The sequence below is a fragment of the Oncorhynchus keta genome, chromosome 37 (genome assembly GCF_023373465.1).
Source record: "Oncorhynchus keta strain PuntledgeMale-10-30-2019 chromosome 37, Oket_V2, whole genome shotgun sequence".
Classification (NCBI taxonomy): domain Eukaryota; kingdom Metazoa; phylum Chordata; class Actinopteri; order Salmoniformes; family Salmonidae; genus Oncorhynchus; species Oncorhynchus keta.
This window is the reverse complement of record NC_068457.1, coordinates 664447-686833: the sequence shown is the minus strand read 5'-3', so window position 1 is coordinate 686833 and position 22387 is coordinate 664447. Positions and strand designations below refer to the sequence as shown.

The 22387-nt window shown below is 41.2% G+C and overlaps 1 protein-coding gene across 1 annotated transcript; it reads left to right on the top strand.

Annotated features, from left to right (window-relative positions):
- The first annotated feature begins 241 nt into the window (after positions 1-241).
- Positions 242-11635, top strand: sdc4 (syndecan 4). Its single transcript, XM_035754793.2, has 5 exons — positions 242-480; positions 7643-7814; positions 7899-7936; positions 8023-8221; positions 8629-11635. The coding sequence occupies exons 1-5, from the start codon at positions 427-429 to the stop codon at positions 8778-8780; spliced, it is 615 nt and encodes a 204-aa protein (XP_035610686.1). The 5' UTR covers positions 242-426; the 3' UTR covers positions 8781-11635.
- Positions 11636-22387: the final 10752 nt, after the last annotated feature.

Sequence of the window (22387 nt, the reverse complement as noted above, 5' to 3'; positions counted from 1 at the left end):
TATGAGCCGCATTACAATTCCCACCAAGAACATGAATGATATCGTAGCTACATTATTCTACATTCAAGAACTTGCTAATCGACTGCTTAAGTACAGATGTTCTAATAAATAACCTGTTGAGTCTGGGGAGGGGTTCGGAGCACGAGTTTACGGTAAATTATGACGAAGGGAGAGTAAGAACCTTTGCGTAGCTCTTATTGGTTGCTGTTACAGGGGGTGGAGTGTAAAGTGCGATACAAAATATATCAATCCGAAGTAGTTTGTAGATTGAATCAGTGACTGACTGAATTGGAAGATACAAGTTGTGTAATAGCAAGGTGATATACAGTGGGCAACGTGAACTTTCAAGTGTGTTTATAGGACTTTTCGTTCCACTCTTTTCCCAAGTTTACAGCACTTTTTGTTGAAGAAACGGTCAAGAGAAACATGCACAAAGTGTTCCTCGTGTTGTTTTTATTTGCCTCCGTCTACTCTGAGTCGGTAAGTAATGTTCGCTAGCTAACAGAACACCGGGTAACGTTAACTCAGCTACCGTTAGTTATAGATAGTTTAACGTTAATCACTTTTACTTTATATTGTGATCGTTTTAGTTTACTTAGCCTAACTAACTTTACCACGTTGTTGTGTAGCTAACCTTACTACTTGAGCTGGCTACAGCCAATACAATGCTAACGTTAGCGACTGTAGCTGTTATTTCTGCTAATCGGCTAGTTAGCTATCTACTTAGTTAGCTAAGCTAACGTTAGCCATCAACACATGATGTTTATTGAGCAGTGTTTTCGACCTGGTTAATGTAATGGTAATTAAGGTAACTACTGTTTTAGCTATCTGTTAAACTTTTTACACAATGTAGGTTACTGTGTTTTGTTAAACTTTAACTAATTGTGTTTAGTCAGCTAGCTGGATAACTAGCTACAGTACAGCTAACGTTAACTACCTAGCAAAGTCAGCTAAATGGCCAAAATTATTATCTAAAGAGTAAGGCATATGGTTTGTGGCCCCTGGCCTCTCCATCGTAAGCAATGGTGTTTAAATTGTGATAGTTTATATCTAGCTAGCCAGACAAACGTAGCAAAATTAATTTCTGGTGTGAGGTAGAATGATAATCATGGAAGTGACAACCCATCACATGTAGCTCAGAATGAGGGCAAGCTAGATTTAAGCGATAAAGCCCGGGGGGGTGGGGTGGTATAGCCAATATACCTTGGCTAATGGCTGTTCTTATGCGCAACGTGGTGTGCCTGGATACCACCCTTAGCCGTCGTATATTGGTATATTACCACAACTCCCTGAGGTGCCTTAATGCTATTATAAACTGGTTACCAACGTAATTAGCGCAGTAAAAATAAATGTTTTGTCATACACGTGGTATACGGTCTGATATACCACGCTCTCAGCCAATCAGCATTCAGGGATTGAACCACTCAGTTTATAAGAAACTTTTTTCTGGGGACACCCATATTTAGTTGGGCTCTTGTAATTTGACCATTACTGTTGACCTACTTCCATTTGACTATATTCAATTACAGCAGTTAAATGTTTAATTGCTGATCATTTGCCAAATAGACTGCAATCAATTATCAAATTAAACAAACACTTCATGTAACATGGCTCAACACTATCATTGTTTAGACTCAATTCAGTATGCCTAATGCAGTGTGGTTGTCATTTTTGGACAGTTGGTTTGATAACTTTTGGAAGTGGATTATTATTTGTATTAACCTTTATTTAACTAGGCAAGTCAGTTTAGAATAAATTCTTATTTACAATGACTGCCTACCCTGGGCAAACCCTAACCGGACGACGCTGGGCCAATTATGTGCTGCCCTATGGGACTCTCAATCATGGGCTGTTGTAATGCAGCCTGGAATCAAACCAGGGTCTGTAGTGATGGCTTTAGCACTGAGATGCAGTGCCTTAGATCGCTGTGCCACTTCGGAGCCCAAATTAAGCAAACGTGCACATACCAGGATGTAGGTGTACTTCCTTGTCCTATTTGATGTAATCTGACAACATCAGAGAATTGCGTGACAGTGTCCAGTCCTGTCGGCTTAATTGTCAGATGTCGGGAAGGGGATAAAACAGAATGGTTATAGGCTAACTAGACACCATCCAGTGAGACTGCCTGGGCTACATGGAGGGAATATGCTAATGCAATGCTCAGCAGACCCTGCCCTAAGGATAGGTGCTTATTGTCAAATCTAGTCTTTTGAATACAGATACAGAACTGTAAAGGGCTAATGTAATTCTCCATTACCCTTTACGGGATAGGTACTGTTTAGGGTAGCAAAAATAATCTTCGACCAGTCTTAATTGGCAATACTAAATTCATTCTTGATTCAGTCGAATAAGTCTTCAAAAATATCCAGTTGCAGGTGGTTCATTTACATTTTTGGAAATAAATGTTTTTCTCTGCGACGCCACCATTTGTCTATTTAAAATCTTTTCTCATTGATTGACACGAGGGTCCACCCCAAAGTACTGCATGTCATGAAGTTACATTTATAAATGAATATTGTCAGTCAGTAAAAAAAAAAAAAAGAAACTTAATGGGTCTTAAGTGTTGGGCGTTGCAGTGGGTGTAGCCAATGGCAAGGTTGTATTGGTGCTAGGTACCATGCTAAAGCTAGCTACCCCAGAAGTTGCGGTCGTACCAACGATGCAGTATTGATGCATTATTAACAATGTGGTTTTGTAAACACATCGTTCGTGGCCGGTGTTTGCAGGCTTTGTACAGCTTTGACATTGCTACTGTATCTTTTGACACCCAAATGGCATTCCGTAGTATCTATGTATGTCGTGAAGCTAATAGCAACGTCACCCACGACAGAACGGTTGATTGTCAAGAGCAATGACTTCCTTTTATCTTGGCTTTAATGGATTTGCGTTGTCTCGTTGAAATTGTTACTCTTTCAAATGACTGCTCGAGTCGTTGACTGCTAGATCCACACAGCGGACATTGTGGGCAAGTTTAAGAGTGCTATGTGGCACATATAGTGCAACATTTTACGTGGCGCCATTACGTCATGTACCTATGTTATATAGGTATGCACATCAGCTTTGACATCGGGGTGTTAGGGAGACTGCATTTTTAGCTAAAATTGGCTGACTCTGATATGTTCACCGGTTTTTATATCGTGCATCCCTAATTATTAAAGTTGTGAATAATCTGATGGGCGAAAATAAGATCACTTGAGAACAGCCTCAGACGAGGATCAGAGTGCAAGCTTCTTTTTTTGCTACATGTTTTGATTTAAGACCCACATAAGGTTTGTATCATTCACACCTTAAGTTGTCAAATAACTCTACATCTAGCATATGGGACCTGTTTCAGATCACTTGTACACTTTTGCACACGCTTTGTAATAGGAAACATTTCCTTCCTATTTTATTCAGTTATATTTTTCTTACTATAAAATAATGGCACAGGACATATGGATATCTTGTCGGCTAAATGAACAGGCCTACTGCCTATGACATGGCTCATAGCCAGATAACTAACATACAGTAGACCAACTCATTCTGTTCTTCTGATATACATTTCCCCCAAGGACTGGAGTTGCCCATCCCTGACTTAAATCATGTATTGTCAGGTAGATGCCTCAAGACGCAACTACACTATCGCATTTATTCCCTACTGTATCACACCTTTCGGTTGATTTGATTTATACCTAGAAAAACTGCACATTGAGCTCACGGGGAGAAACCGAATGAAATGGACATGATTGAACTTTTTTGTTTAAAAAAGCGAAGAATAACTGAAATTGGTTATTTGCTAAACACTATTGAAGCGTTATGGAGAACAAAACAGTAAAAAAAAACTTCTATTGACATGTGCCTTTTTGTTAAGTAAATCGGGTGTTAAACGAGATGAAAAGGAGGATTAAGGCCGCATTCTAATAAATCATTTTCCAGTTTAACAACAACAGGGCTCTGTTACAAGTTTTTCCAGTTGGGCCATTGTTTTGATAGCCTAGCCTACACCTCTGGGTAGAAGTTTCTAAATGTGGTAGCACACATTAAACAAGCTGGTCTCCACAATGAGGTTCCTAGCAGCCTAAGTTGAATCTGTTACATTCCTCAAAACCATGCAGAGGCTGCCCCTCTCATTTTCCCTTTTGTGTTTTCCTGTGGAATTTGACCTCTGTGGACCTTGAATGGCCCTCTTCAGGATTTGGACAGATCTAAATGGCCAGGGTACTTTCATTAGCCAAGCTTCCCAGCTAGTGGACCAGAAGCTTGCTTCTGCTTTCTCACCAAAAAAAGTCCTCTGATCACTTGTGTGCCTGCCTTTTTGTTATTACTTTGATGGCTACTTAGCCTAACTATGTCAAGCCTCATTCCTTTCATCCATCTTAAGTTTATGGGTGAATGTCTGTTTTTATTCTTAAGCTCATCAGGACTTCGAGCCGAAGAATAGAACAATGGGCCTATACCATTATGCACAGTACTTTGATGCATTTTCATTGTATTTTAATCAGTGCCATGTGTCATACCAATTGACCTCTATTTACATCAGTCTTTCCTTGTCAGCTTAACGAGCATCCCTTCTTACGCGCTGACTTGGATGAATTTTTTTTTTTTAAATAAACATTTGTAAAATGTCAATGTTCTGTTTCTTGTTATCCATTCTGACTTAGGCCTACACACTATTTTCAGGCCTTTATCTGCTATCAAAATTATTCCTTTTGGCATTACTGGGCACATGGCTATTTTTGTTGGAATGCATGTTTTTAATTAAGCATGAGATCATTTTCACTAGAAGGAGCCTTTTTTCTTTCTTGGTGGGCTGAATTGAATGCCCAGTGAAAGGTTGTGGAGAGAACATAACACTTTCACCAGGATGTAGGCTAATAATGGTTTCTGCATTGCTGTCCATTGGGCTATAAAATCCCTTTAGAGGATGGAATGTGGGAACTGAAAGAAGGGGTTTTGTGTGAAATTTCCCCTCTACCCCAATTGTCATTTAGCATACGTTGGGCTCAAGTAGTGCATTTCTGGGTTCTACTTGGAAAGATCTGGTGGTTTGTGGTCAAATACTGTATATAGATTAGGTATTCACCAAACACTGAATTTGAACCTTGTTTTCATTGGGAAAAGTACCATATAGGCCTGGTGAATGTGTATGACTAGAGGCGTGCCCTGATGTGCCAGTGAGATGAATTTGCTTCGAAACGAGATGAAGAAGTGAAGAAAATAGCCTCCTTTGAGATCTGGAGTCTAAATCAGTCCCTGTAGCCATGTGGATGCCCATGTGAGTTTAAAGGGGCAATCAGAAGTTGCTATATTTTGTTTTTACTTATAAATGAATGATGTCTACCCATTAATTCTTGAAGAACAGCCTATTAATTCCTCATGAGCTTAGTTCAACTGTCGTACCCCATCAGAACCAAGAATATAAGCTTGTTTTACTGTTTGTAAACAAAGTAAATGTAAACACACTTGCCTAAACATGGTTAAAACTATAAATTTGATATCATGGATGGTCAGTCCTTGCATCCATTGCTCTGTCTATGAATGAGTGGTTACATTTCACCAGTCCAATTCCCCAGCTTTTTAGCAACACAGGGAGAGCACTTTGTTTCAATTGTTGATTGCCACTTTAAATGGTGATGCATCGGACTTAGTTACAATTCTGAGCATAGAGGGCCTTTGTCACAAAAGTGCTGAGGACATGAGTGCAAGCCCTACCTACCTCAGTGCAAACACAAGGAGAAAATGGCTGCCTGTTTGAAGATTCTGACAGCAACAATGGCATTCCCTGGTCTCCCTCAAATGTAATTTAGAGGGGATTAGCTTCAAACCACACTATTTGAAACAGAATTTCAGAGCACGGTTAAACTCCTGGGGCAATGCTTAAAATTAATTATTTCAAATGTGCCCAAGTTGCTTTCTTTTGTTCAATGGAATGCTGTAATAAAAATGCGTATCATGATTTTTGCCTTTTTATGCATGTTTTTTTGTGGGGGATAGAGAGGGGAACCACCTGGCTAAAAGAGGAACAAGGCTTCCAGTATCCCAGGCAGCCCTGAGCAGCCATCCAGAACAGTAAAAAAAAAACTAGACCTCCCCCTCCTTTGCCTCTGAACAATGAATAATGCATGACTGTTTCATTAATCATAGACGGGGCATATATTTGCCGAGCCAGGTGTTATCCAACCGGCTGCATGTTTCTGGTGTCTTGTTCAGCAATCAGTGCTAACCCAACTTAGCGTGACGACATCTGACAAGGCCCAGTGTGCGAGAGGCCTAATACTTCAACCCCAAACACGTTCTGCCTAAATGTACTTTAGGAATCTTTTTTTGCACCTTGGCCCTGTTGCTTGTGTTTTAATTGGATCTGGCCATTCAATTGCTCTGCGGTTTAATCTCATTCACAGTGCTTACTCAGCAAATGGGCAATGAAATTAAGTGTGCTAATGTGATTAGCAAAAGTTGTCTTTCAATTATGTTAAATCCAATCAAGCCCATCATGATTCGCTTAATTTTGGCTAGATGACGTTAAAAGGGATAGTTCAGGCATAATGTATTTTTACCTTGTCTAAAGGCCCATGGTGACAGAATCCACAATAATCCATTATTTACTTCTGGCTACAGCATTGTCCAAATTCTTTCCTGTAAATGGCCAAAACGAATGTTATCAATGATTCACTGCAAGCCCAAAGTTCCGCAAACACTTCAAACTAAGTTGGTCGAGTTTAAAGGAATTGTTTATATGTAAAATGCCAATTTTTGTCATTCAACAAACTATTTCCCCATGTAGTCTTGCAGCCGTTTCTGTTCTGGCCAACAAAGTTGTATTGTATTCCATCGGGTATCCAGAAGCGGATTGATTTACCAGAGCTGTGAAACTTCACCAGTGGCTTGATGGAATTAGAGTTATGTTTGGTTGCTTCAATACTTTTAACATGTTTTTGGGGAAGTTTCTGCCTGTAGTGCAGCTTTGCTTAACATCTGTTTTGGCTGTTTTAGTCCTGAATCCTAACAATGATAACTAAATAATGGCTTATTGTGGATTCTGTCACCATGGGCATTCAGCCACAACTCAAGGGTAACTTGACCCAAATATACATTTTGCCTGAACCATCCCTTTTTAAGAGCGTCTGGTGGTTAAGGGAATGAATGTCAAAGACGTGTGGTTTTTGTGGACCCTGTCACTGGTGACTAGTTCTGTGTGTTTTGAAAGGCCAACTTTAAGTGTAGTGTTAAACGGGAAAATGAGTGACTTCTTTACTTTAGTTGGTCACCTCCTGTCTTACCTTTCCTGTCAAAGATTAGTCAGAGGCCCACTCACTTCCTGTTAACGTGTGACAGTTTTTACCAAGGTTAAGCAGAAGTTTTTGTACAAAGTTCAGTGGCACTGGCAGAGCTCTGGTAGGAAAAGTTGTACTGCAACTGCAGGAGTTTGTAAAAATGTATTATATAACCCACAGTGTATGAGAATTAACCATTGTAGGTTACGGTAATTATTTAAGTGGATTTAATGTGTACAATAGATTTCTGGTTCATGTTATACCACAGTTGTTGGAATGTAGGCTTAGACTTTCTCCACAGCTGAGAAATGTTTTTTTTTTTAAAGTAGCCTTACGCCAGCTGGGATCTCTTTTTATTCTGCCTCTAAGTGCTGTGTTTGGGCCATCAGGTGCGGGAGACTGAGACATGGATGCCCATGAAGACGACCCAAGCCGCGTCGCACGACGAGCTTGCTGCGTCTGGTGACGGCTCCGACTTTGGCTTCCCTGATGAGGAACACGACACATTTGACAATGAGGATGAAACGGACGATGAAGACTTCTCTGGCTCTGGAGATGGAGGTTGGTGTTTGCAAAGATCTGCTAATTTGCGTTAAAAAAGCTGATAACAATATTTAATTCTAACTTGTTTTCTTCTCTCTTCAGTAACTATTACAATCAAAAATGACAATACCATGACAAAGGTAAGGTTACTCATAATTAGCTATCATGTATGAAATTAGTCACTTTATAGTTCAAGTAGGTATAATTCTCTGTTTGTTGCTCATAGTCCAACATGAACGACAACAAGATTCCAGACCTGGACATACCCCTGAGGACCAAACCCACACCGAATGAGATTGAACTGGTCCAGAAGAACAATGAAGTGTCAGTGCGGGGTGCTCCCAAACCCGAGGAGTACCCATCAAACGTACTGATGGCCCATGCGGGGGAGGAGAGCATCTTCAGAAAAACAGAGGTCCTAGCAGGTGGGGCAACGGCACACTAAACTTTATTTTGGCTAGTCAAATTGTTATTATTGATCTTTGAAAAGGGTTCAATTATTTGGGGCGGCAGGGTAGCCTAGTGGTTAGAGCGTTGGGCGAGTAACCGGAAGGTCGCAAGTTCAAATCCCCGAGCTGACAAGGTACAAATCTGTCTTTCTGCCCCTGAACAGGCAGTTAACCCACTGTTCCTTGGCAGTCATTGAAAATAAGAATTTGTTCTTAACTGACTTGCCTAGTTAAATAAAGGTCAAATAAAAAAAAAATACATTTCAAAGCGATTCAATAAAGTATTTGTGGCAGTTCGATTTCACTGTACAGTTTCTTTTGTAGCTTGTCCAAGTTATTTGCCAGATTACGGGGCTAATTGTAATTCCATTGTTTTGTTTCAGCTCTGATTGCTGGTGGAGCAGTGGGGCTGCTCTTTGCAGTCTTCCTCGTCCTTCTGCTCATCTACCGCATGAAGAAGAAGGACGAAGGCAGCTACGATCTGGGAAAGAAGCCCATTTACAAAAAGGCTCCGACAACGGAGATCTACGCCTAAAGCCCACCTTCGTCGGGCCCCCTGCCTGCTCTCCAGTGCCTCTCGAAAGCAAACCTCTCCTCTTGCCTGCTTACTGTCAAGCTAGGAAGTCCCAGAGGGGGAGAACACCAAACAAACTGCTTTTCCTATTCCACCACAAGTTCGGAATCAACATTTTAACCGTCAGTTCCCCCCCTCCCTTTTTTTCCCTACAGGAAAGATATTGGGTGAAATCTTGACTTTTCTCTCCCACACTGTTTTATGACACTAACAAGGTGCAATGACAACTTCACTCTGTGAGGTGACATGGTACAGATATTTATTTTCCTCCCCCCCTGCTCTGAACCTTGGTACCCATATACTGGTGCTACAGAAGTCTTGTTACTGTAGCATTTTCTTTTACAATATTTAAAAAAAGAATCCCTGTGTAGGGAAATGATGACGGGTTCTGTTTCGATTCAAATGTATTTTGTCAAACAGATTAAGTCTGTAGTGAATTCCAGATTGATGAAAATACCTTGATACATGCTACTCTATAAATATAGCAGGGGCCAAGCTTGATTCTCCAGGCTGTTTTATTTGGACTGGACTGAAATCAACATGCTTTTGTTCCTAGGACAAATCGCTGTGTGTATACACCCACTCCATCCACACCACAATTATTTGTAAAAACGAGCAACACAACGACACATACATGATTGGTGAGCTCAGTTTGTCAGACCTCATCTCAGTGGTTTACAATGCTTGTAAACTAAGCTATTTGAACAGATAGTGGTTTATCGCTGTTGACATAAAACAATTATCACTGCACATGGACTGTACGCTTCAAGGGATCTGTACATAGCCAGTTTAATAAAATTCTGAACTTGGAACTGAGCAATTTCTTGCCAGATGTTTATTTACCAAATATTTTATACTTTGTCTAACATTACTGTAAATGCTTGGAATAATTGGTGTCTTCGTACCTAAGAAGTCGGGATGTATTGATTCACTGATACAGAGAGGCCCTGGTTCAAATGTTTGAAAATCACTAAATTGACAAAGCTATCCACCCGATAGCCAGGTGGTAGATGCCCAGTTTTCCCTAATGGCTCAGCTCTGGTGCCTACATACACTAGACTTATACGATTTACACGCGTCAGCTCTGAGACCCAGCTTATGAGCTCTATCGGCAACGGATTTGAATTTAGAATGGGAAATGAATGTGTTTTATGTAACAAATGTTAGTGAATCGCATCGATTTGTTCCTCTAATCAAACTGAATCGTACTGACTCGTTTCAACTAAAACTCATAATTCCTGTATAATATCGGAGCCCAACTATCTAGATGCGTATTGAATCGTTGTGAAAGGGAACGATCCACATCCCTACTAAGATGCCTATAGTGGGAAACCCGTTTAACTACTAATGCTAGTACTAACTATTTCTGTCCAATGTTTTAGAATACTTGTTCAATTTAACTATCAAATTGTATTGCCTTTCAGGTTGGGGCTTTTCCCCCTCTTAGCTGTTGTATTTGTTTTAAATGTTTTATACACTAGTTCAAGAAGCAAATAGTTTTATTTTGTACATTTATGTTTTTCTTGACATTTTAAGCCGTATATATTTATGTTTTGTAGAAGGATTGCTATGTAATTGTTCAGGGGAACTGAATTGAGCCATGTGTCATTTGCATGGGGAAAAATCTGCTGCTTTTGTCACAAGATATGTGAATCACCAATTGAGTGGAGAAGTCAATGAATCATTGATTTCTGCATGCATGTTCTGATTTATTTGGAAATAAAGCTATTTTTATGCACATTAACTAAAATGGTTGGATCAGTCTTTTCAGTATTCCGGTGACATTTACGATCTACACAAAGATCAGCATGAGGTGTAAAGTCTGCCAGCTCAGTCTGTCAACTCTGCCTTATCGTCCTGTATACATTACTCTTATTGTTGCTAATGTAGTTTAACCTGACTATCAACTCGACAATGTAATGGGGTTATATTACACCAGAGCTTGCTTGCAATGTGCCACACAGCCTGTACTCTGACGAGAACTTAACCATCATGATACTTCCCTGTATCTGTTTATCTTGAGTATATGAACAGGATAGGTGTATTGTAGAACACTAGCTGTTTTGAAGTCTACTGAATGCGCTCACCCCCAACTGGTGCATGCTCTTCCCGGCAGCATAGTCTGTATCGTGAGACCTCACCATCCTGATACTTAACTTGTGTTATATATTTTTTTAGTACAGGACTGATGTCAACACTAATGTACTTCCACCACAGGACACTAGCTGTTCTATACGTCATAGGGTGGACTTTAGCTCTTCTACGACTTGTATTATCAATGATCTTTGCATGCTCTCTCTATTTTAATTTTATGTGTGCTGTGACTGGGCAATTTGCTGTGCTTAATTGTATTAACTTTTTTTTTAACCACCCTTCTGTAATTGGTGCATCCCCTAACTATGCTCTGCCTCTTTTTATAGCCTGTGGTGCACCTGTATTCGGGTCACTGGAGTATAAGATGGAAGTTGTCGGTCCAAACTACAAAGGTCTGAGCTGTTGGCGCAAGCACGTTGTGGTGTCCATCCTAAACTGTTTGCCCTGCGTTCAGGGTTGTCGGCTATTGTTTGTAGGTCTTGCTCAGTGTCACTTGTGCTTCCCCATATTTGTGGTGATGGTGGCTTCGCTAGGTAGATTTGTCACATGTAATTTAATGCTCTTAGTGACGGTACATGATTTGAAGTCCTCGGTATTTGTCTGAGCCATGCTCAAGTCACCATCCAGGTATTTAATTAACATTGCTGTTCGTGTTTCTGAAGTTGCCTGTTTTAAATATTGTAACAAAAGATTGTAATAAAATATTTTTTTATAAAGCGTTACCTGGTCCATTGCATTGCTCATGATCCAGTATGTGGTCTGTCATGCACCCGTCTTCCACTGGTTAAGGTATTCCTCATTAAACAGGAGCTGGCGTAGCCTGGCAATTTTAGGTAATAGATAAGACAACCCCAAACTGACCCATGTTCTTTCCTTGCTGCTGGATGGTCTTGAAAGGCACTCCAAACACAGTGGATTGTGAGTAGCTGTGCTGACACCCAGACAGAATGATTGGCACACCTGTTCCTGCTTCTGTGTGCTGCTGGAAAAAACAAAAGCTAGTGATGTCAAAAAGTGCAGAACTTTCATGTACTCACCCGTTCAAATAGTAAAACCATTTATTACAAAGTTTTAACAAATTTGGTTCATGATTATCTTGATTTGTAGAGGGGGGGAAAAATCAAGGGTATAAGTTTGCATTAATCCCCCCAATATTAAAGCAAACATTTAACATGCTAAATTGTTATGGGAATTTCCAAAGGTCATACTGCAAGTCATATTGCGATCAAATCAATCAGTCCTCATCACTGAACCATTATATTATAAATATACAGGTAACTGACTAAAGGAAACACTTGAGTAAATGAGGGATAGAAAGTATATTGAATGTATGTGCTTCCACACAGGTGTGGTTGCTGAGTTAATTTAACAATTAACATCCCGTCATGTACATCGCTTCGGAAAGTATTCAGACCACTTGACCTTTTCAACCTTTTGTTACGTTACAGCCTTGATCTAAAATAGATTTTTTAAAATCCTCCCCAATACACCATAAAACATATTTACATAAGTATTCAGACCCTTCGCTATGAGACTTGAAATTGAGCTCTGGTGCATCCTGTTTCCATTGGTCATCCTTGAGATGTTTCTACAATTTGATTGGAGTCAACCTGTGGTAAATTCAATTGATTGGGCATGATTTGGAAAGGCACACACCTGTCTATATAAGGTCCCACAGTTGAGAGTGCATGTCAGAGCAAAAAACAAGCCATGAGGTCGAAGGAATTGTCCGTAGAGCTCCGAGACAGAATTGTAATGAGGCACAGATCTGGGGATAGGTACCACAACATTTCTTCAGCATTGATGGCACCCAAGAACACAGTGGCCTCCATAATTCTTAAATCGAAGTTTGGAACAACCAAGACTTTTCCTAGAGCTGGCCAAAATGAGCAATTGGGGGAGAATGGCTCTGGTCAGGGGGTGACCAAAAACCCGATGGTCACTCTGACAGAGCTCCATAGTTCCTTGTAGCGTCATGCCAAAGAAGACTGGAGGCTCTAATCACTGCCAAAGGTGTTTCAACAAAGTACTGAGCAAAGGGTCTGAATACTTATGTAAATATTTCAGTTTTTTATTTATACATTTGCCAAAAAATAACTACAATTGTGGTTTTGCTTTGTCATTATGGGGTATTGTGTGTAGATTGGTGGGGGGAAAAAAACAAGTGAATCCATTTCAGAATAAGGCTGTATCAAAATGTGGATAAAGTCAAGGGGTCTGAATACTTTCCAAATGCACTGTATAAAAATGCCTAGTTGCCCATTATTTTGGCTACAATGGCAAGGAGAGATCTCAGTGACTTGAAAGAGGGGTCTCAAATGAGCATTTTTTTCACTAATTTTGAATTTTTCACGAATTTTGACCAATCAGATCATCTATGAAAAATATCTGATTTGAAAATATCTGATGTGATCGGTCAAAAGAACAATCATTGGAAAAAAATATCAGAATTGGGCTGCCTGTGTAAATGCAGCCACAGTGACCAGATCCCAACACAATTGAACACTTATTGGAGATTCTTGAGATGTGCCACCATCAACAAAACACCAAATGATGGAATTTCTGGTGGAAGAATGGTGTCGCATCCCTCCAATATAGTTCCAGACACTTCTAGAATCTATGCTAAGGTGCATTAAAGCTAGTGCTGGCCAAACGCCCTATTAAGATGCTTAATGGTAGTGTTTCCTTTATTTTGGCAGTTACCTGCAATTGCATAAGAGTGTTTCAACATCTTTGCCAAAGATTTGAACAGGTTTTAACTTGTCGAAGTAGACAGGCTTTTAACTTGTCGTGACTAAAGTACAGCTCTACCGATATAAAATCATTTGAACCTGACCGAATTTGATGCCACAATCAAGTTCCTTGTATTTCTTTAATTTATAATTTCCTTAAAATAAGTGACATCTGTATGCTTGTACATTTAAAAAAAAAAATAAGGACGATGTGGTGAGTGACATGGAAGGATTTTAAATATGCACTATTATGTACATGTACTTGTACTACATATCATTATATCAACGTTTAGAATAACATTTTGCTTATTTGCCTCCTAAAATTAAATACACTTTGAATTTTAAACTCCTCTGACATAACACAACACCCTGGTCTTATTTACGTTTCACCAGCTGTTCGTAATTTTTTCGTCACCCAGGCCATCATTTGTCCTGAAAGCTGGTGCTGTCTGATATATACACAGGAAGTCAGTGATAAAGGATGAGACGAAAGGCTTCCCTTCACACAACAGGGTCAAAGGGCAAATTAAGATGGATTCAGGAATTACACTGAAATTGGAGCGCTTTGTGGGGGTTTGATTCTCAACTGAAATTATATTAATCAGGGGTTGCCACAATCTCTCATTGAACTACAGATGACTACATCGTTTCAATCTAGTCACTCACTGAATGCATTATCGATCTATAGTGAGCTCATGCCAGCAGTATCAGAGCTTACAGTTAGAGTTTATTTTCTTTCTTGTGGTTCGCCTCCACTGCCCACATGATAGTAGAGCCATTTTGGATCGAGGGTGACGTAGTTTCCATGGCAACAACCAAATGGAGTGGGGACAAGGGCATGATACACCTTTTTTTTTTACTAGAGGTCCGAAAATGGGCAGTACGTCAGCTGGTCTAATGGAAATTAAACAAATGAGATCCACAAGGCCAAAATTTGTGAGCTCGCTAGCCTTTCCTCTTAGTGTAGGAGCAGGTTGCCTGGGTGCAGTTCTCCCACAGTCATAGGCAGCCTTTTGTCTCCATGCATAAACAAATTCCACACAACCTCTGACACAGTCAGAGACGCATTCCTTTCCCACACAACAATGAGGGCTTTTGTGTGCAGGCCGCCCTGTGTTTTCTTTTCATTTTTATTGCTTTGGAACTTTTTGCATGGAAAATGGTATAATCTCTCGGGTGGTTTTGCTCCATTTGATCGCAGCTGTACTAGTGTGTCTTCCCCCAGAAGTCAAGGACAAAAGAACCAAATGCTTTGAGGCATGTGATGTTATCTTTTGTTGAAGTCCTATCATTATGTGTTTAATGCCTAGGGGTTGTTGATGGTGAAAATATGAAAAGACTCAAGAATTTACCAAAGGGTAAGCTATACAAGAAGCCCCAATGAAGCCACTATTTCAGCTACTATTTGGACTTTTGATGTGTGTTCTAAATAGAGCAGACAAGAAATACATCTTCGATAGAACGAACCCTGCTCCTACATAAAAAAAGTACAATTTATTTATTTTTTATTTCACCTTTATTTAACCAGATAGGTAAGTTGAGAACAAGTTCTCATTTACAATTGCGACCTGGCCAAGATAAAGCAAAGAAGTTCGACACATACACAGAGTTACACATGGAGTAAAACAAACATACAGTCAATAATACAGTAGAAACAAGTCTATATACGATGTGAGCAAAAGAGGTGAGATAAGGGAGGTAAAGGAAAGAAAAAAGGCCATGGTGGCAAAGTAAATACAATATAGCAAGTAAAACACTGGAATGGTTGATTTGCAGTGGAAGAATGTGCAAAGTAGAAATACAAATAATGGGGTGCAAAGGAGCAAAAGAAATAAATAAATACAGTAGGGAAAGGGGTAGTTGTTTGGGCTAAATTATAGGTGGGCTATGTACAGGTGCAGTAATCTGTGAGCTGCTCTGACAGCTGGTGCTTAAAGCTAGTGAGGGAGACAAGTGTTTCCAGTTTCAGAGATTTTTGTAGTTCATTCCAGTCATTGGCAGCAGAGAACTGGAAGGAGAGGCGGCCAAAGAAAGAATTAGTTTTGGGGGTGACCAGAGACATATACCTGCTGGAGCGCGTGCTACAGGTGGGTGATGCTATGGTGACCAGCGAGCTGAGATAAGGGGGGACTTTACCTAGCAGGGTCTTATACATGACACGGAGCCAGTGGGTTTGGCGATGAGTATGAAGCGAGGGCCAGCCAACGAGAGCGTACAGGTCGCAATGGTGGGTAGTATATGGGGCTTTGGTGACAAAACGGATGGCACTGTGATAATTTGTTGAGTAGGGTATTGAGTAGGGTATTGGAGGCTATTTTGTAAATGACATCGCCGGAGTCAAAGATTGGTAGGATGGTCAGTTTTACAAGGGTATGTTTGGCAGCATGAGTGAATGATGCTTTGTTGCAAAATAGGAAGCCAATTCTAGATTTAACTTTGGATTGGATATGTTTGATGTGAGTCTGGAAGGAGAGTTTACAGTCTAACCAGACACCTAGGTATTTGTAGTTGTCCACATATTCTAAGTCAGAACCGTCCAGAGTAGTGATGTTGGACGGGCGGGCAGGAGCAGGCAGCAATCGGTTGAAGAGCATGCATTTAGTTTTACTTCTAATTAAGAGCAATTGGAGGCCACGGAAGGAGAGTTGTATGGCATTGAAGCTCATCTGGAGATTGCATAGTGGAGAAGGTATGGTGGGATTCAAAATTGTCGGTGATCTGTTTGTTGACTTGGCTTTCGAAGACCTTAGAAAGGCAGGGTAGGATAGATATAGGTCTGTAGCAGTTTGGGTCAAGAGTGTGTCCCCCTGTGAAAAGGGGGATGACAGCAGCTGCTTTCCAATCTTTGGGAATCTCAGAGAGGTTGAACAGGCTAGTAATAGGGGTGGCAACAATTTCTGCAGATCATTTTAGAAAGAAAGGGTCCAGATTGTCTAGCCCGGCTGATTTGTAGGGGTCCAGATTTTGCAGCTCTTTCAGAACATCAGCTGACTGGATTTGGGAGAAGGAGAAATGGGGAAGGCTTGGGCGAGTTGCTGTGGGGGGTGCAGTGCTGTTGACCAGGATAGGGGTAGCCTGGTGGAAAGCATGGCCAGCCGTAGATAAATGCTTATTGAAATTCTCAATTATAGTGGATTTATCAGTGGTTTCCTATCTTCAGTGCAGTGGGCAGCTGGGAGGAGGTGTTCTTATTCTCCATTGACTTTACAGTGTCCCAGAACTTTTTTGAGTTAGTGTTGCAGGAAGCAAATTTCTAACTGCCTATGTATAATGGTTTATAGCTTCCCTGGGGGGGGGGGTTGTTCGATGCTAATGCAGAACGCCATAGGATGTGTTTGTGTTGGTTAAGGGCAGTCAGGTCTGGGGAGAACCAAGGGCTATATCTGTTCCTGGTTCTAAATTTCTTGAATGGGGCATGCTTATTTAAGATGGTGAGCAAGGCATTTAAAAAGAATAACCAGGCAACCTCTACTGATGGGATGAGATCAATGTCCTTACAGGATACCACGGCCAGGTCGATTAGAAAGGCCTGCTCGCTGAAGTGTTTCAGGGAGCGTTTGACAGTGATGAGTGGAGGTCGTTTGACCGCTGACCCATTACGGATGCAGGCAATGAGGCAGTGATCGCTGAGATCTTGGTTGAAGACAGCAGAGGTGTATTTAGAGGGCAAGTTGGTTAGGATGATATCTATGAGGGTACCTCCCTTTGGGGAGATACTTGGCAGGTTCATTGATCATTTGTGTGAGATTGAGGGCATCAAGCTTAGATTGTAGGATGGCTGGGGTGTTAAGCATGTTCCAGTTTAGGTCGCCTAGCAGCACGAGCTCTGAAGATAGATGGGGGGCATTCAGTTCACATATGGTGTCCAGAGCACAGCTGGGGGCAGAGGGTGGTCTATAGCAGGCGGCAACAGTGAGAGACTTGTTTTTAGAGAGGTGGATGTTTAAAAGTAGAAGTTCAAATTGTTTGGGTACAGACCTGGATAGTAGGGCAGAACTCTGCAGGCTATCATTGCAGTAGATTGCAAAACTGCCCCCTTTGGCAGTTCTCTCTTGTCTGAAAATGTTGTAGTTAGGGATGAAAATTTCAGAATTTATTGGTGGTCTTCCTCAGCCATGATTCAGACACAGCTAGAACATCCGGGTTGGCAGAGTGTGTTAAAGCAGTGAATAAAACAAACTTAGGGAGGAGGCTTCTAATGTTAACATGCATGAAACCAAGGCTATTACGGTTACAGAAGTCATCAAAAGAGAGATGAGAGAACAATGAGAGAACACAATAAAGAATATGACAATGGAGGGCAGCTATTCAATCCCTATCGTGAAAATTCTGCATTACAGCGTGATTCAAATTTAAAGGCAATGTTACAACGTTAGCAGAGACTACATTCACAGTAAGCGCAGCATATATCGGTTCAATTGGAAATTACCTTTACATTTCGAGCGCTATTTATTTTTTCACATACACATGGTTAGCAGATGTTAATGCGAGTGTAGCGAAATGCTTGCTCTTCTAGTTTCGACAGTGCAGTAATAACAAGTAAACTAACAATTCCACAACAACTACCTAATACACACAAATCTAAAGGGATGGAATAAGAATATGTAAATATACATTTATGGATGAGCCTGTCCTTGACCGAGCGGCATAGGCAAGATGCAATGGATGGTATAAGGTACAGCATATACTGTACATATGAGATGAGCAATGTAAGATATGTAAACATTATTAAAGTGGCTCTATTTAAAGTGACTAGTGATCCATTTATTAAAGTGGCCAATAATTTGAGTCTGTATGTAGGCAGCAGTCTCTCTGTGTTAGTGATGGCTGTTTAACAGTCTGATGGCCTTGAGATAGAAGCTGCTTTTCAGTATCTCGGTCTCAGCTTTGATGCACCTGTACTGACCTTGCCTTCTGGATGGTAGCGGGGTGAACAGGCAGTGGCTGTTGTACTTGATGATCTTTTTGGCCTTCCTGTGACATCGGGTGCTGTAGGTGTCCTGGAGGGCAGGTAGTTTTCCCCCGGTGATGGGTTGTGCAGACCACACCACACTCTGGAGAGCCTTGCGGTTGAGGACGGTGCAACTTCTTCACCACACTGTCTGTGTGGGTAGACCATTTCAGTTTGTCCGTGATGTGTAAGCCGAGGAACTTAACACTTTAGACCTTCTCCACTACTGTCCTATCGATATGGATAGAGGGGTGCTCCCTCTGCTGTTTTCTGAGGTCCACGATGAGGGGAGGGGGAGGGGCTGACTATGCACCCTTGTGGGGCCCCAGTGTTGAGGATCAGCGAAGTGGAGATGTTGTTTCCTACCTTCACCACCTGGGGGCGGCCCATCAGAAAGTTCATGACCCAGTTGCACAGGGCGGGTTTAAGACTGTGGTGTTAAATGCTGAGCTGTAGTCGATGAACAGCATTCTTACATCAGTATTCCTCTTGTACAGATGGGATAAGGCAGTGTACAGTGTGATGGCGATTGCATCGTCTGTGGACCTGTTGTGGCGGTATGCAAACTGAAGGGGGTCTAGGGTGGCAGGTAAGGTGGAGGTGATATGATCCTTGACTAGTCTCTCAAAGCACTTCATGATGACAGAAGTGAGTGCTACAGGGAGATAGTCATTTTGTTCAGACTACTATTTGCCTTCTTGGGTACAGGAACAATGGTGACCATCTTGAAGCATGTGGGGAGAGCAGACTGGGATAGGGAGTGATTGAATACGTCCGGTAACACACCAGGCTGCTGGTCTGCACATGCTCTGAGGACGCGGCTAGGGATGCCGTCTGGGCCAGCAGCCTTGTGAGGGTTAACACGTTTAAATGTCTTACTCAAGTCGGCCACGGAGACGGAGACGGAGGGGGGGCTGCAGTCCTTGGTAGCGGGTCGCGTCGGTGGCACTGTATTATCCTCAAAGTGGGCAAAGAAGTTGTTTAGTTTGTCTGGAAGCAACATGTTGGTGTCCGTGACGTGGCTGATTTTCTTTTTGTAGTCCCTAATTGGCTGTAGACCCTGCCACATACGTCTCGTGTCTGAGCCGTTGAATTGCGACTCCACAGTGTCCATATATCGACATTTCACTAGTTTGATTGCCTCGCAGAGGGAATTACTAAACTGTTTATATTCGGACATATTCCCAGTCATCTTTCCATGGTTAAATGCAGTGGTTTGCGCTTTCAGTTTTGCGCGAATGCCGCCATCTATCCACGGTTTATGGTTGGTGTAGCTTCAGCGATACAGATTGAATTCAATCCGATCACACTTTTTGTCTTACCTTTAAAAGGCAATGTTCCAACATTCGCCGAGACCACGTTCAAGGTAAACACTGCATATGTCGGCTCAATCGGAAGTTACCTTTAACAAACAATAACAAAGCGAGCACCCCACCATTGATTTGGTAAATAGCTAAGGGATGGGGCTGGAGAAACGTAACTACTCTCAAATTCATAGACAGAGCTATGGATGCATTCCATGAGTTCAAAAATGACAGTTTTAATCATATTTTCAAGCTATACTGTGTTTGTTTAGAATTATATTGTTTACAAACAAAGGAGTAAAACAATTACAGTACATTCGGGAAAGTATTCAGACACCTTGACTATTTCCACATTGTGTTACTTTACAGTCTTATTCTAAAATGGATTTAAATGTTGTTTTTCCTCATCAATTTACAGACAATACCCCATAATGACAAAGCAAAAATCATTGTTTATAATTTCGGGCAAATTTATTAAGATCATAAAACAGGCTTGGAGTTTGCCAAAAGGTACCTAAAGGATTCTCAGACTATGACAAACAAAATTCTCTGGTCTGATGAAACCAAGATTGAACTATCTGGCCTGAATGCCAAGGCTTACATCTGGGGGATATATGGCACCATCCCTACGCTGAAGAATGGTGGTGGCAGCATCAGGCTGTGGGGATGTTTTTCAGTGGCAGGGACTGGGAGACTAGTCAGGATCGAGGGAAAGACGAACGGCGCAAAGTAACACAATGTGGAAATAGTCAAGGTGTCTGAATACTTTCCCGAATGTACTGTAATTGTTTTACTCCTTTGTTTGTAAACAATATAAAGAGATTCTTGATGAAAACCTGCTCCACGACGCTCAGGACATCAGACTGGGGCGAACGTTCACCTTCCAACAGGACAACAACCTTAAGTACACAGCCAATACAACGCAGGAGTGGCTTCGGGACAAGTCTCTGAATGTCCTTGAGTGGACAAGCCAGAGCCCGGATTGAACCCGATCGAACATCGCTGGAGAGACCTGAAAATTACTGTGCAGCGACGGTCCACATCCAACCTGACAGAGCTTGAGAGGATCTGCAGAGAAGAATGGGAGAAACTCCCCAAATACATGTGTGCCAAGGTGTGTCAAGCTCTTAGCGTCATACCCAAGAAGACTCGAGGCTGTAATCGCTGCCATAGGTGCTTCAACAAAGTACTGAGTAAAGGGTCTGAATACTTATGTAGATGTGATATTTCAGTTGTTTATTTAGAATACATTTACAAAAATACCTGTTTTTGCATTGTCATTATGGGGTATTGATTTTAGATTGATGAGCGGGAAAAAGCATGTTAATCCATTTCATTATAAGGCTGTAACAAAACAAAATGTGAAAAGAAACAAAGGGTCTGAATACTTTTCAAATGGACTGTATATATTTAAAGCAAGGATATATATATATATGTACTGTATATTTTGGGGGGGTTCTGATGGGGTAACACATTTAAACTCAGCTCATGATATATGTTTTTTTCTTAAAGAATCAAGGGGTATATACTGTATATCATGAATTTAAAAGTCCCAAAATGGATGTAGCAATTGCACATTGTCCCTTTAAATGTCAAGCATGCTATTACCTGGATTGAATCTAGGCCTAAAAACAGGGTCTGATTACTCGTTCCCTGGGGCCGACATCCAAAATGTGTAGAATTGCAGGAAATTTGCTTTAAAACCCTAACATTTTCTCTCAGCATCATGGAAAAATGTGTAGAATAGCATGAGATTAGCTATAAAACTGCACAGTTTTCCTCACTACCCCATGGCAAAATGTGTAGAATTGCAGGAAGTTAACCTTAACCAACCCTATCTTGAAATTTAAAGACAGAGATATGCTTACCCTGGATTAGGAGGCCATTGTAATTGGTATGTCTCATTTCAAGAGGGGACTGGACTGTGTTTGGAAGGAAGTTTCAATAGCACAGCTAGGGAGTGGTACTCACGTAGCCTCTCATTGAAATCTGATGGAGGGAATGAGTCTTGTCTCTGAAGCCAGACTGAAACAACACTACTACTCAACTACTACACCTGTTTGACTCATCCTCTCGCTATGTCATTCTTTCTCTCTCCAGCTCTCCTTTCCATATGACTAGCTCTCCCAATTTTTTTCTGCCTTCGGCAATGCCATTTTCTCATTCCCCACACTGAGTCATACGAAACAGTTCCACCCACCTGAACTTTGGACGTGCTCACCCATTCACTGACACACTGAATAAACACATATATCAGGACATAGCTCAGGCTTTATGCTGAGATCACACAGCAGGGACACAACACAGAGGAAAGCCTAAATGGCCGGTCCTGGGTTGTATTCATTTGGCACAAAATGGAAGAATACTGACTGAAACAGAGGGACAGCCAAAACTTACCCCCCCAAAAAACACATTTTTTCTGTTACAAAACATTTTTCTCCAGTGTGCCCCAATGAATACAAGTCAGGGCCCCTTAGTATGAGTTAC

What these genes read in the sequence shown, in the direction of transcription:
- sdc4 (XM_035754793.2), top strand. Translation starts at nt 427, where the DNA reads ATGCACAAAGTGTTCCTCGTGTTGTTTTTATTTGCCTCCGTCTACTCT. An exon ending in CTCTGGCTCTGGAGATGGAG is followed by an intron (nt 7,815 to 7,898) that starts GTTGGTGTTTGC and finishes TTCTCTCTTCAG; the next exon opens with TAACTATTACAATCAAAAAT. An exon ending in ATGACAATACCATGACAAAG is followed by an intron (nt 7,937 to 8,022) that starts GTAAGGTTACTC and finishes TGTTGCTCATAG; the next exon opens with TCCAACATGAACGACAACAA.